The 15000-nt window shown below is 45.9% G+C and overlaps 1 protein-coding gene across 1 annotated transcript in view; it reads right to left on the bottom strand.

The window, feature by feature from the left end:
- Positions 1–15000, bottom strand: part of csmd3b (CUB and Sushi multiple domains 3b) — a 390727-nt gene that overhangs the window by 108626 nt on the left and 267101 nt on the right. Inside the window, exons 29-31 of the mRNA XM_076302106.1 lie at positions 12904–13091; positions 12119–12313; positions 11501–11617 (exon numbers count right to left, since the gene is read on the bottom strand). Of these exons, the coding sequence (XP_076158221.1) occupies positions 11501–11617; positions 12119–12313; positions 12904–13091 (500 nt within the window). The remainder of the gene's footprint in view (positions 1–11500; positions 11618–12118; positions 12314–12903; positions 13092–15000) is intronic.

Raw genomic sequence — 15000 nt, 5'->3', positions numbered from 1 at the left:
GTGTGTGTTGCTGTGTGTTGCTGTGTGTGTTGCTGTGTGTGTTGCTGTGTGTTGCATGGCGCTGGGGAGCAGGGTGACTGTTTGAGGAGTCTCTGGCTCGGCCTACTCTCATCCCCACATTAGCATTCCGCCCATCTGTGGGATTTGGATGAGGACGCTAAACCCAACGCTTCGCCCCAACCCAGAGTTGGTACGCACCATGGGGGGTTCCTCTCTCCCTCTCTTTCCCTCCCTATCTCTCTCTCTCTCTCTCTGTCTCTCTCTCTGTGAGTCAAGTGCTCGGAGATGGACAGCATGTCAACAGCTATTCACCTTCCCTTTTTTGTGGAAAGGGGTCCAACTGGCACCTCTGTTGCCTCTCCTTTTCCGAGGGAGATCACAATCCTCTCGTTCCCGACAGCTCTGCAAACACACGCACGCACACACGCACGCACACATGCAAACACACACACACACACACACACACACACACACACACACACACACACACACACACACACACACACACACACACACACACAGACACACACACACACACACACACACACACTCTCCTCACCCTTATCCCCCCTCTCATCCCTGCTAAGCCATACGCCTGAACACTGTCCACGACAGCCCAATGACAAAACACTTATCCGGCTCTGTTTCGTCATGTAAGCAACTTGACTTATAGCGACCCCCTCTGTTGTCATTTGGGGTGCCAGTAGGTTGCCATGGATGAGCACCAAAGCCCTAAGAGTGTAATGGCATGTTGGGATGTGGGTACAGGCTTGCTGGCTTCTGATTTAACAGTGCACCGGCTGGCTAGCATGATTTCATTTAACGTGTCCCTGTTTTCGCTTCGTAAAACGAGTCAATCTTCAAACACAACATACCCTTGCCCGATGCCCGACCTTTAAAAATCCTTACGTGTATGATGGTGGGTGATATGGTATGGAGTTTTGTATAAAATCCATACATTACAAAAAATGTATGTTAAAAAAAATAGCAAGAACGTTTTAAGGCTGCCAGCTCTTCGACGGCACTCTTTAGGAAACCACTGTGAAGAGCACAGCAATTCAAATCAAATCAAATCGCTTCCCTATTCATTTTTTGATTGCAGCTGTAACTAGGATCTTTGCCACAGGGTGAATCACTTTGAGCTCTTCTGGTTGACTAGAACCTGACTAGGCAGAAAAGACCCTGAGCTAAGCTTGACAAAAATGAACTCTGTGTGTTTGTGAGTGTGTGCTCTGCTACTGTTGCCTTAGGTTGATGTTGGCATTGATGTGAAATTTGACCGGGAGCGTGGCATGCAGTGCCCCTCATGTCCCCTCACTTCATGTGAGTCGACAGAAGAGTGTGTGTGTGAGTGTGTGAGTGTGTGAGAGAGTGTGTGAGTGAGTGTGTGTGTGTGTGTGTGTGTGTGTGTGTGTGTGTGTGTGTGTGTGTGTGTGTGTGTGTGTGTGTGTGGGTGGGTGGGGGCATCCCTTCACTGCACAGGGCTGCGTCAGACAGGGTTAAAATGGAGAATCTTTGGCATGCTCTCAAAGCCTCCGCTAACCTCGGGCACCACGGTGGGTGATGCATGCTGGTTCCTCCCCAAAGGTCAGAGGTGAATATCAAGTCGGAGCAGGCTGCAAATATGGACTTTAACCCCCTGCCTTCCCCTAATGGCCACAAGCTGTCTTCCTCTCAGTGGGAGCATAACATTTATAACATTTCCAAGCATTTTTGGCACCCAAGACGAGGAGACAGTGGAAACAAACATATCTCCCAACCTTCCCATGTTTATTTCCTTACAGTAAACAGAAGTGAAAAGGATATTGGCATAAGAGGCAGGCAGTCAAGCCAAACAGCAGCAATGGACCTGGAATGTCATAAAAAAAGCAAATATGTAACGCGACTCAAGTAGGATTTGAGAGACGTTTTTCTTTCGAGTTGGATGACAATGTGGTTTTTTGACGCCATGCCACCTGCCAAGCTCGATGCTGGTGAAGGCTGACGGTCTGCCTCTTGGAGACAAAGACAGTGAAAGAGAGAGAGAGAGAGAGAGAGAGAGAGAGAGCAAGAAAGAGAGATAAAGAGAAAGAGAGAGAGAGAGAGAGAGAGAGAGAGAGAGAGAGAGAGAGAGAGAGAGAGGGAGATGCGGAGCCCTGTTAGTGCCGTACGTGTCAGAATGAGATGGACAGATCTGGAGAGGATTGGAAAAAAAAGTGAGAATGACTCCCACAGATGACGTTTCCCTATCCGTCTGTGCCACACTTCGTGACTCCTTTGGGTTCATCTGAAAAGTTTTTTTTTTTTTGTTGTTGTCTTCGAATCGCGGGGCGGGTGAGTGTCATTTCCATGGTTACTGCGAGGGCCGGCGTGGAAGATCAAGCACACATTGTATCCCCGCACTCAACCTCCATCTCTCTCTCTCTGACTGGCAATAATGTGCTGGGAGTCAATAAATGTTCATTAAAAAAACTCCCCCTCCCCGTTGATGATAGGCCAAGGCCAGAATAATGCATCACAAATAAGCCTGGCTAATGCAAATCCCTATCCTCTGGGTCCTGCTGTCTGGATGGGGCCACGGTGGTAATACATGGAGATCGCTAGCCAGGGCCAGAGGAGGAGGAGAAGGAGGAGGAGGAGGAGGAGGAGGAGGAGGAGAAGGAGGAGGAGTAGTGGGAGTGCGAGTGGGAGGAGGAGGACTCCGAGGCAGAGCGACGACCGTGAGTCCCAGGCCAAACCGCCTCATCGTATCACGGCACAGTCGTCAGAGGCTGGGCTCGACACCGCCGAGCCTTTATCCCCTGCACGACGGCGCGGAGGACAAAGGAACATACTACACACAGAGAAAGCTTTGGACTACAAAGAGGACATCAAAAAAAAGTGAGCGGGGGGGGGGGGGGGGGGGGGTAATGGAGGAAAGCGAACAGGCTGTCGGATGTGCATATGCTGGCTCTTTTGTGTCACAAGTGACCATATATGGCGGTTCAAATGCTTCCCCTGTGCGTGGAAGAGACCCACATTAAAAGGAGCAATAAAAAAAGCTAATTCTACACGCTGATGACACTCTCTGGTCTCATGGTACCAAAGACGAACGGTCTCCAAGTGGGCTTAAAAGGCGTTCAGCAAGGCACTCTCTAACCCAGCTAGACCCTGCCGGCTTAACTAATGAAAACCCACTGACATTTAAAAGCACAAAGTAATGGCTCCTCGGGACACAAACTTTCACAGCCAAAACAACAGCCAGCGCTGACTGCCGCGGGTAAGCAGATGGAGATTACATACAGTATGTTTAAAGCAATGAATTAAGCAATCAATGTCCTGGGCCTTGATTAAACGTTCACCGTGGCGAGTGGCGAGGAGCGAGGAATTGCAACACCTAATTAACACACCAAAGCACCAAAGCAAAAACAAATGATTGGCGGGGGGGGGGGTTCAGTACGTGACTTTAACACATCATTCCAACCCCCCCCCCCCCCTCCATGCCCTCCTTTGTTAAATACTCAAGAGTGTTTTAACACATCTTGTTTATTGTTTTTTACATTTGCGAAGTTGACTTTTGCAAGTATGTGCTCCGCATGTCGGAAAACACACAGAGCCTCAAGCCAAGTGAGAGAAAACACCCACTCACACTCTCACACACTCTCTCACACACACATACACATGCACATACTGTGTACAAATAGCTTGAGTAATTGCAATTTACCGTCTGAGTGTTTGTAGCTTCTGTGCAATATTTAACAGTCAGACATCATTAAACATCTTGCTTTTTTCCCTTCCAAGTAACCATGCACAGGTTTTTTTTGTTTTTTCACTCCACAATCACTCCATGCACTGTCGGAGTGTGCCTCAGGCCAAGGAGTAGAAGGTGTGTGTGTGTGTGTGTGTGTGTGTGTGTGTGTGTGTGTGTGGGGTTGGTGGATAGATGCAGGGTGTGCGTTGAGGAAGGGGTGGTGGTGGTGGTGGTGGAGGGGTGCACTGAATAATTCATCTCCTCGACCAAACCTGTCATTGTCTGAAATATTGCTGCTATCATTCTTTGTGACAGAATAATGAAACATTAAAAAACGGCTGCAGAGCAGTGCATTTTTTAACAGCGTCTCCGCGTCCCGGGGAAATTAATGTATGAATGGCGTGTGGGAGCCAGTTGGAGAGAGAACGAGAGCATGTGTGTGTGTGTGTGTGTGTGATCGGGGGGGTTCTACCTGGTAGGCAGAGTTAGTGCTGTGGTGTTCCCAGTCATGGGAGACAAGGGGTGGAGTGGCGTTTTGGGCAGATTTGTACTGACTTTGGTGGCAGAGCGACTGGCTTGGCTCCCCAGGTGCTGTGACTAGGGCGAGTCTACTGTACGTGTCAGCGCTCGGCTGTGCTCGACGACTGAGATCTCAATCCCAGCTCTCACTGCTCTCATCCAGCCAGGAGGCAGCTATTGCTATCCTGGCATGAGATCCTGTACTATGGACAGTACAGATAGATAGATTGATAGATTGTAGTCAGGTCAGTGGCATCTGCGGGTGCCATCCCAGCCTCTAGTTGAAGCTTGAGTGGAGTTAAAATGAAGTCCACAAATTCTGCATCATAACTTCAACCTCTCTTTTACCTAAATTAAAAATGACCTAAAAATGACCTGAAATGACTATCTAAATATTGATGCGAAACTATGACCTTTCTTGACAATGCAACATTAAAAAATGATTTTATGAGTGAGAGAATCTTCAATCAGTCGGGTACAGTGATATACTCAAAACGAGGTCTTACAGGTACATGGTAACATCAGCGCAAGATGCCACATGTTTAATCGAGCCTGGATGGTGACAGGACAAACAGACACTCTGCTTGCAAATAGGCAGCCATTATGTGTTAAGGTCACATTCATCAGTGAGCGACTCCTCCCTAAATGCTTTCTGCTTTACACTTTCTGACCTTTACAGGTTAAATACTGCTGACTGATGCAGCAACGTGCCTGGCTCTAAACACATTTAAAAAATGTTTAGCATAAATCTTTCCGACATCTTTCACAGATAAAACATACTGATAGAAAAGACATAATTCAATTCAATATTTAAAATAAATATGCTACTGCTGTAGAACACATTAAGCACCAAAAGGGCTCAAGTGAATGTGAGTACTGTACAGACTTTTCAAGACATTATCCAATAACTGGCGACGTTGGAGCAGACAAAGTAACAGCAGCAAAGTTCAACTGTCAAATAACCACAGTGAGCGAGCGCAACATAAATAAGTGAATCCCCGACTAAATAAATAAACCTCCCACATGAGTGACTGGCAGATGAGAGTTGCGCTGGGTTTTGGCCAGGGCGGTTTTCAGTTTTTATGAAAGTGCTTGTCTGATGAAATAGTAAATGACTTTCATGGGAAGGCATGGGGGGGGGGGGGGGGGTGTCAGCTTTCTAAAAGGCTGTTCCTAAGTTACATGGATGCTTCAAACCACCAGACCACACAGTCCATATTTAGCTAAGTGTTGGTGTTTGGTCTGTTTCTCTGAAAAATTAATAAATTACCAAGGAAATGTCTTCCAGGGGCCTTCTAGGTCGTAATTCATAACTATATCGAAAACTACAATAAAATAAGGGTTTGAGTTTAACAAATTGGAAATAGAAAGCACCTTTGACAGATGGATTACAAAATGGATTTCCGATATTCTGAAAAGTGGCTGGCAGCCTGGCACCTAGAGCGAAATACATTCCTTTTAGTTTGGGAACTCGACCGGTTGTTGCCAAGGCTTTGTTCCGAGACACACTTTAAGCTCTTAATCACCGCCTGGAAATGCAGGCTGTGCAATAGCAGGTTCAGGTGTATGGTAATGCTCAAGCTTTTCCCAGCTTGGGTCTTGCATCAAGAGGTTAAGTGACAGGATCTCCCACAGAGCAGCAGAATCTGACAGTCACTTATAGACACTGAGACCCCCCATGGGTGCACGCACACACACACACACACACACACACACACACACACACACACACACACACACACACACACACACACACACACACACACACACACAGACACACACACACACAGACACACACACACACAGACACACACACACAGGTGTGAAAATAGCACAACTACTGGATGGAGAACTGCAATTGGTCCATCACTCTAGGCATAATGTTGTACTGGGTATATGTGCGCACTTAGAGGAGTTTTACATTGTGATCTCAGGCTACCTACTTCTACATATGTCCCTCTCTATGTTTCATTTGTTTGCATTTGTAAATAATACTATATCCATCATTCCATTGCAGTGTGTGTGTGTGTGTGTGTGTGTGTGTGTGTGTGTGTGTGTGTGTGTGTGTGTGTGTGTGTGTGTCTACATTACCTGTCTGTAAGTGTGTGGGCACGCTGTCTGTGGAGGGACACACAGAGAACACTGCTCATACTGATACTGACTGGGGTCAATCAAAGCTAATGGCAGAAAATGTGGCAGACCCACAAAGCCATCTAATACAATTGTTTATGTGTATATCCATGTAAGCCATTACCTGTGATGGAAATTCAATGAAATTACTGAACTGTGGCTTCACTTCGCTATAACATACCGAGCATTTGGTCTTTTGCAAAATAAATACATTTTGCTCTTTCAAATCTATTTTTGCCTGTATCGATTTTACAACGATGCATGTTGGCTCCCATGGGAGAAGTAAGCCTCCTGTGATAGAATGGATACTTCAATTATGCCACAGGCAACTTGACTGTGTTCCATCACCCTTCATTTAATTGGACAGTCATCCAAGAGAGAAAAAAAGATCTCTCGGAACATACACTGGAAAATATACCCATTTTTATTTAGTAGGGGTCTTTGATGCTGCACCATACCTCAGAGTGATTCCTGCCTCAAACACAGGTTGACTAGAGTGACTCCTATTAAGAGTTAGGTGAAATTGATTGATTGATTGATTGATTGATTGATGAAAGACACGTAAGCTCAGGGTTTTGTTGGGAGCAAGTCTCCGCCTTTCCCTCAGCTGTCAGCTTTTCACCTTTCCTGTGGCATAATCCTGTCTTCTCCCTCTCCTCATTAACCATTTCTTTTCCGCTACAGTTTAGGGTGCAAGTAGGCGCTGACAGTTTCGGGGGGCTGTGGAAGAGAAGCAAATGCTTCGTTTTGGAGAGGCAGTGTGAAGACTGGCTAATGCCCAATATTAGTCCCTGAGAAGCCTGTTAAGCTCCCACAGCAAGGCCTGACACTGTGATGCTAAGTGAGTTCTTCATGCGAGAATTGGGTTTGGGGAAGCTGTGTGACGGGGAAGGGGAAGGTGGGGGGGTACCCCCCCCCCCCCATTCCCCCCCAAATCCCCTTTGAGCGAAAATATATCAAAACAGCCTGACTCTCCTTGTCAGGGCTTTAGAGAACAAATGCCGCCCCCTTTTTAATGGGATATCTCGGGGCCTTTGGCGTGCGGCTAACTGTACGCCGGGAAGAGTGACAGGACTGGGTCGCGGGGATAAAGTTTTGGATCAGCGCTGGACGCGTAATCCCCTCACTCAATGCTCTCCATTAGCCCCTTAGTGTCTGGACAGGGAGCAGGAGGAGGAGGAGGAGGAAGGGGAGGACAGGTGGGGGAAGAGAGAAAAAGAACAAACGCCCGAGTCTGTTACAATACTGGATACCACTCACCGAAGTGCTTTTGTTTCCTCACGTTTATCTCTGAGTAAAAAAGAGACGCACCTCTCTGACATGGATTTCCGATTTTAGATCAAGTTGAGAGGTTGAGAAAGGAACCAGTCAGATAACCAACATAGCAACATCTCCAGTAGTGGTCTCTTATGAGGCTGAACCACTGTACACAGATTTATCAGTACTGTTTTTCAGGAGAGTCCACGGTTCTGGCAAAATATTGTTATTTAAGCTCAACATTCAAGTCAATTATATCCCCTGCCTTCCATGCTCATGATGCACTGTGCTGACTGTTTGGAACTGTCTATTACTTTGTTTAAGCTACAATGTTACACACACATTTTACAAATGTGTACTTCATCATAATTATGGACTACTCCTTTAAGCTCTGATACACGCAACAAAAGTCATCTATTAGGACATGGGAAACACATTAATCTATAGCATGAGCAATGTTATAGTCAGACCAATCCTGGCACAACCTCTCCTCTCTTTCCTGAGAAATCGACCACTCCTAATAGCACATTTGTCAATCTAACTAATTTATTACCATCAAAAGTTTGAGAATGTTGCTCTCTCTCATAGACTTTTTTCTTGGTCGTGCACCTGAATGCACTGTTAATTTTAGACATGGGTGCTCTCTTAGCGCCTACAAGTGTTTGAATCAAACCAATTTGCCCAGGACTTCCGACCACTTGTATGGTTAGCAGTGACATTATGGAGAGAGTGAGATGAGACCCATTCATTGTGCTGAATTATCACTGCACCCAACCCTTCTGCTAAGAGGACTTTTCCGCACTCGAAGTTTCCAAGTGTGAGAGAAAGAGGGAAAAAAAATTGCTGCCTTGTTGCTAAGTTAAAAGTGAGTACTTCATTTCTTTCCGGCACTAAATCCTTAGGCATGAATTAAAGGAATTATCCGGAGTAAAATGCACTTTAGATCAATTTACGGATGATTGGGAGTACATACGTTGAGTTGACATCAAAATCATGTCATTCGGATGTGTTTTGAGAAAGTTCGATTTTACCGTTTTTAGTCAAAACTTGTTAGCCTGGAAGTGACCAGGGCATGTCATTTTGCCGCTACAAAACGCTATTTTTATACCTCTTCTACAGTTCCAAACAACATTACACTTACGTGGTAGTGAGTATAGTATAGTATATATACTCTTTTGATCCCGTAAGGGAAATTTGGTCTCTGCATTTAACCCAATCCGTGAATTAGTGAAACACAGCACACAGTGAGGTGAAGCACACACTAATCCCGGCGCAGTGAGCTGCCTGCAACAACAGCGGCGCTCGGGGAGCAGTGAGGGGTTAGGTGCCTTGCTCAAGGACACTTCAGCTGTGGCCCACTGGTCGGGGCTCGAACCGGCAACCCTCCGGTTACAAGTCCAGAGTGCTAACCAGTGGGCAGGGGCGGACCTGGACACTTTGAGGCCCAAGGCAAAAGATCCCGAGGCCCCTCCCAGCCCCCCCCCCCCCCCCACACACACACACACACACACACACCACAACCCTAAAACTAAAACAAACTTTTTTCTGTAATAATGGGACGCTGAGGCATACTCAAATACAACAAATATTTATTGCCATAGATGACAATCAAAAAACATTAGTAAAAACCTTTGAAAGTAGCCTATTACAATTATGAATGGTCTGTGTGTGTGTGTGTGTGTGTGTGTGAGAGAGAGAGAGAGAGAGAGAGAGTAGGCTAGGGGTTTGGCGTCTCTGTGTGTGAATATACTCTATGTAGCTATGTACTGTATGAGAGTCTGTCCGTGTAGGCTATGTGTAGAAGAGAGGGAGAGAGAGAGAGTGAGAGTGAGTGTGTGCGTGCGAACTAAATGAGGTGTTCGATCTTCCAAAAAGCCGACATCCAAAACAATAAACAGCGTCTGCACTGACCGAATAAACTAGCCATTTTCTGTTTTTTTTTCTCCATTTTTCATGGTCATGTAATAATGTTCAACCGTGAATCTTCTGGGTGGTTTATCTGCATTTTTGGGGAATTCAAAGATCTTAATTTGCACAGGGCCTTTTTTTCTAACGATTTCAACTCGCTCTGCATCTCTGACGGTGTCTGGCCATAACGCAGGGTCGTCACTGATAACGGTAGCCTAGTGTTAGGTATTGTGTTAGGGCTACTCACGTACTGGTTTCGTTTGCACCCAAAGCTTCTGCTACTGAAATGGTGTCCGTAGCAGCACCAACAGCAACAGTGCGGACTTCGGCAGTGACAGTGATCCCTCACGACTGTTTTACTTAGATCAACATCATAATCATCATCATCATCATCAGTAGAAGAATAGGCTATGTAGTAGGCCTAAGCTACAAGAGCTATCCAAATTACTTTCTTCCGTGGAAGAATTCTTCGACTGGAAGAAGTTGGTTAATTTAGGCAATTTCTTTCTAAATTCTTCCTCCTCGCTTTTTCTTTTCACTTCCACTCTGGAAACGTTTCATGGCTGCTGTCAATCGCTCAACTCCACACCTCACCAAAACCTCGTTCATAGCTAGTTGCTGCTATGGTGACAGAAAGCGGACCTGCAGTCATTTGATTTTATGATGAGTTTATGAGCAGTCATGAGGCAAAATATTTTTTCAATCTTTATTATGGATTAGAATATATTGTTTGGATGCGGTGATCATTTATTTAAAAAAAAAAAAAAACGAAATACGATACGGGGATGACGAGGCCCCCTGGTGGCCGAGGCCCCAGGCAATTGCCTGACCATGCCTAATGGCAGGTCCGCCCCTGCCAGTGGGCCACGGCTGCCCCCAAAGTGGGCCACGGCTGCCCCCAAGTTGACATCAAGAATCAAGCCCCCAAGTTGACATCAAGAATTTCATCAAGCCAGTACCTTTCCGGAAATGTTGCTGCGCAGCTGGCATCTTTAGGGGAAATTCCGTAGGAGTCGATTGCCGAGTGTGGAGTAACACGCTCTGGAAATTCACAATTTCGTCGCCGTTTAAAAAAAAAAAAAAAAAAAAACATAGTCCGGTATTTCTTTCGAAATTGAAATGAAGTTGTATGTAACAGCAAACCCTAGCTTACTAACAGGTTGGAATTTTGAAATGTCACGTGACGTGATCGACTCCTACAGACTTTCCCCTAAAGATGCTAGCTGCAGCAGCAACATTTCCGGAAAGGTACTGGCTTGATGAAATTCATTCTGGACTCTCTATCCAACCACATAAAGACCTCGGGATACTTCGGTTTGGCTTTAGGGACCCTCTACTCACTACCACGTAAGTATAATGTTGTTTGGAACTGTAGAAGAGGTATAAAAATAGCGTTTTGTAGCGGCGAAATGACATGCCCTGGTCATTTCCAGGCTAACGAGTTTTGACTAAAAACGGTAAAATCGAACTTTCTCAAAACACATCCGAATGACATGATTTTGATGTCAACTCAACATATGTACTCCCAATCATCCGTAAATTGATCTAAAGTGCATTTTACTCCGGATAATTCCTTTAATGCTTCAGGAGGAAGTGTAAGCCACTGAAATCTTTGCCTTGGTCACTTGTGGGATTGAGGAATATTAACTCATGACTCAATTAGATTCAGAGAGCCATTCTCACATTGTATTTGCGTACAGTGTGCCGATCTCTTCAACAAAGAAGAAACTAACAGCCCAAATCAAGAAGAAAAATGGATAAACCCACCGCGACAGAAATCGGACAAATCACAAATCACAAATGTAAGCACTCCACATTCAAAACGTACCTTTTGGAATCATGTTTGTGAGTGTATATACAACTATACTATGTATCGATATCCAATTTTCTAGTTTATTGTTTGAGGAAATGCTAGCTTATCTCTCTATGAAATGAGCACCTGCTGGGAAATTAGTTCTCAAAGGTCAGAGTACTCACCAAACTCCCTGGGCACAGAGATGGCGTACACGCAGCTGTGACCAGATGTGTAGTTCCGGGGGAAGTTGGGCGACAGAACAGTGCCCTCGTTACCAGTGGACCGACTACCACAGGGGGCTAAGGACACACACACACACACACACACATGTGGTAAGGAAATGAGGCCAGCTGTGAGAAGATAAGCAGGAGCTATGGCCCAGTAGCATTTACTTATTCTTACAAGCTACTTAGAAACGTGCGTTTTCTTTTTCAAAACTAATGAAATGACAGAAAAAAAAGACAGTTCAATATATTTTCTCTTAGCGCTGATGGTAAACTGCTGCCATTTTTAAACACTTTTATAGATCGCAGAAAATATTTATAAAGATGAACTCATGCTTTGTGATGTGCTTCAGGGTGTTTCCAGGATTAAATCTCATGTTGAACAAAAACTGGTTCTTATAAGTGTTTTGGAAATACAATTTAGTGAAAGACCTGAGAAAATCTGTGTTGGGTCCATTAGTCCTGCTGGTTTGCTTTGGACAAAAACATCTGCTAAATACAATAACCATAATCATAAACATAGTTGCTGTGGCCATGATTGTGTGTGTGTGTGTGTGTGTGTGTCTATGCATGTACCCTGGCAGCTGGGGAGCACTCTGTTCCAGCCGGGCCTGCCGTCGTCTCCCATGATGCAGGTGAGCGTGGAGTAGCCCTGCAGCACGTAGCCGGCCTCGCAGTAGAACGTCACCGTTGAGCCCAGCTTGTAGTCGCTGCCCAGTCGCGTGCCGTTCATCACGTTGCCCGGGTCAAAGCAAGACTCCCGTAGCTTGGCTGGAACAGGGGGTAAAATAGAGCAGGGATGGCACATGATTACTGTCTGACCAGGACATCCTAGGACTGTGTGACTCTCTCTCTCTTGCTGTCCTTTCTCCTTTCTATGTCATGTTACCACTCTGTGTGTGTGTGTCGTGTTATCTGTGTGTGTGTGTGTATGTGTATATGTATGTGTCAGTCACTGTACTTAAGCAAGCAAGTGTATCTCGAGAATGTATAAAAGTGTGTGTGTGTGTGTGTGTGTGTGTGTGTGTGTGTGTGTGTGTGTGTGTGTGTGTGTGTGTGTGTGTGTGTGTCTGTCTGTCTGCCTGTGACAGCCACTATACTTAGGCAAGCAAGCTCTGCCAGCACCAAAAAGAGAAATCTACATATGACAGTGTGAGGGCTTATTTTGAAAACAGCCTCTTGCCGACTCGACTCCTCTGCTCGTGGCTAGTCAAAGCAGGCTTCATTTCGAGCGCTTTGATATGATGTGATCAATGGACTCCAAGGGGTCCCAGTGACGTCTGTGGAGGGCCTCGGCCCTGACACGGGGCGGAGTGGTAGCTGCCCCCCCCCCCCCCCTTCTCACCGTCAGCACGCTTTACCTTTGTACTCCAGATGGAAGCCGGTGTAGCTGACGGAGCCGTCGCTGCGGAACGCCAGGTACATGGTGTTGGAGCTGCTCTCGATGCGCTCGGGCAGCTTGCTGTCCTGGAAGCTGCCGATGAGCGGGCTGTTGCTGTCCGGCCCGTCGTAGATGTAGACGAAGTCGTAGTTGGGCTCGATGCTGAAGCTGCGGGGGATGGACGGAAAGGGGGAGACAAAAAGATGGAGGGGAGTGGGGTTTGGGATTTGGGAGGGAGGGAGGGAGGGAGGGAGGGAGAGGAGAGATCAAAGGAGAGGTGAACATCCAGGCAGATCAAAGGATCCCTCTAAAATAGCCCTGCCAATAAGCAGGGTGAGTCTTTCGAGGAAGTCACATGATGTCAGTTGACTCAGGAACAGTGTTCCTCGCTACCGGACTGGGCTGAACCATAGAATGTGATTTCTCACTCGCATACAAGACTGGAGACAAACCAAACGGCAATCCATTTTTAAGTTGATTTTATGTATTTAGAACCTCAGTGTCATACTATCAAATGGTAAGTCTTGGAATGTTGGGGTCTGCTCTAATACATCAAATGTATATAGTTAGGTAGATATATTTTGTTTTATTGGTATTACTTGTTGTCTAACACTCTGTAAAGCGCCATGAAATTGAATTGAAATTGAACTTGTTACATTTTGACTCTTTTACACTATATATTTGGACCAATTGAGTGGATGTGATTCCAGACAGCTTAACAGTGGTGTTGACTTCCAGGATACCACAAGTGATGTAGAAAAAGACGCCGAGGAGTGTGTTTTCAGGAGCAGAAGTTTGCATGGCAGGTGACAGACTGTCAAAGTTCTCAACTAGTTGCAGAAAGTGAAATGTGACGGCAGATGCCAACGGTACATACTAATCCACGGAAGTCTCAGATCATCTCTGTCTCTCCCTTCTTCTCTCTGCCACACAGACTCACACACACATGCACACACACACACAGACAGACACAACTACGCACACATGTGCACACACACACACACACACACACACACACACACACACACACCTCTTTCAGACCAAACACTGTCGGCCCCCTGCTGCTCAGTGCTCCTTCTTATCTGCACGGTAGGGGGACAGCACCAGTGCTCACGCACGAAGACACACATTATAAACACACACCACACACCACACACACACACACACACTCTCACACACACACTATAAATAACCCAGAGTGTAATTGCCGAGCTGCATGAAAAGAAAAGGATGTGGCAAACACTCTCTTTCTGAGCAGAAAAGCCCCTCCATCCTTCCACTACTTTCAACCCCTCACCCCCCCTACCCTTTCTGACATCTTTCTAGACCTACATATGAAATCCCATAAGCACTCACACCAACATACTCACATACTGTACACACAAACACAGTCTCAACCACCAAGCCTCCTATCTGACACTCTGCCATGTATTGGTTGCCCACACCTCCAAGTGGGTGTATGTGGATAAACATCCACACCTCTTCAGCAACACTAGCAGCAGCAGCGGCAGCAATAACCAAACAGAGAATGGTAGGGTTTCACCCTCAGCGCGAACGTGTATCTGATCTTACGCTTTCTTTTCTGTACTCGGAGGATGGGCGCTAAAGTGAGATTGCAACACTTCACTGAACTCAGATCAGTCGCTCAAGGCTCACTGTGAGATAATGAAAATCCAAACATGGAAAGTGTCTTCGACACCACATTAAAAAGGTAATTAATTTTCCATAACCAGATGTGGTGTGTTTTTTTTTACTCCCTCTTTTGTACAGCCTCTAGAGCTGTCACTCACAACACAATTAGCTCAGTGGTAATTGGATCGGGGGCAAATAGATAATAGATAACAATGGGCAGAGATGGATGCCATTTGAATTGTATGGTGTTGCCAATATCATTGCCTCATTCACTATTGTTCTTCATTTCGGTTCTCTATCTGGACATATTTCATAGTCATCCACCCCTCCATCCCCCCCCCCCCCCCGGTTCTTTTTATTTTTTTAAGAGGAATAATGCCAGTAATGGACAGTGTAACAAAACTGTTCGGGATAGAAACTGAACAAAAGCATTCATTTGGAAACT

This window comes from Alosa pseudoharengus, unplaced genomic scaffold (genome assembly GCF_046254945.1).
Source record: "Alosa pseudoharengus isolate Yale_2024_CS ecotype anadromous, Long Island Sound unplaced genomic scaffold, YU_APseudo_1.1 YU_APseudo_1.1_scf_23, whole genome shotgun sequence".
Taxonomy (NCBI): Eukaryota; Metazoa; Chordata; class Actinopteri; order Clupeiformes; family Clupeidae; genus Alosa; species Alosa pseudoharengus.
This window is presented reverse-complemented; position numbering and strand designations above follow the sequence as displayed.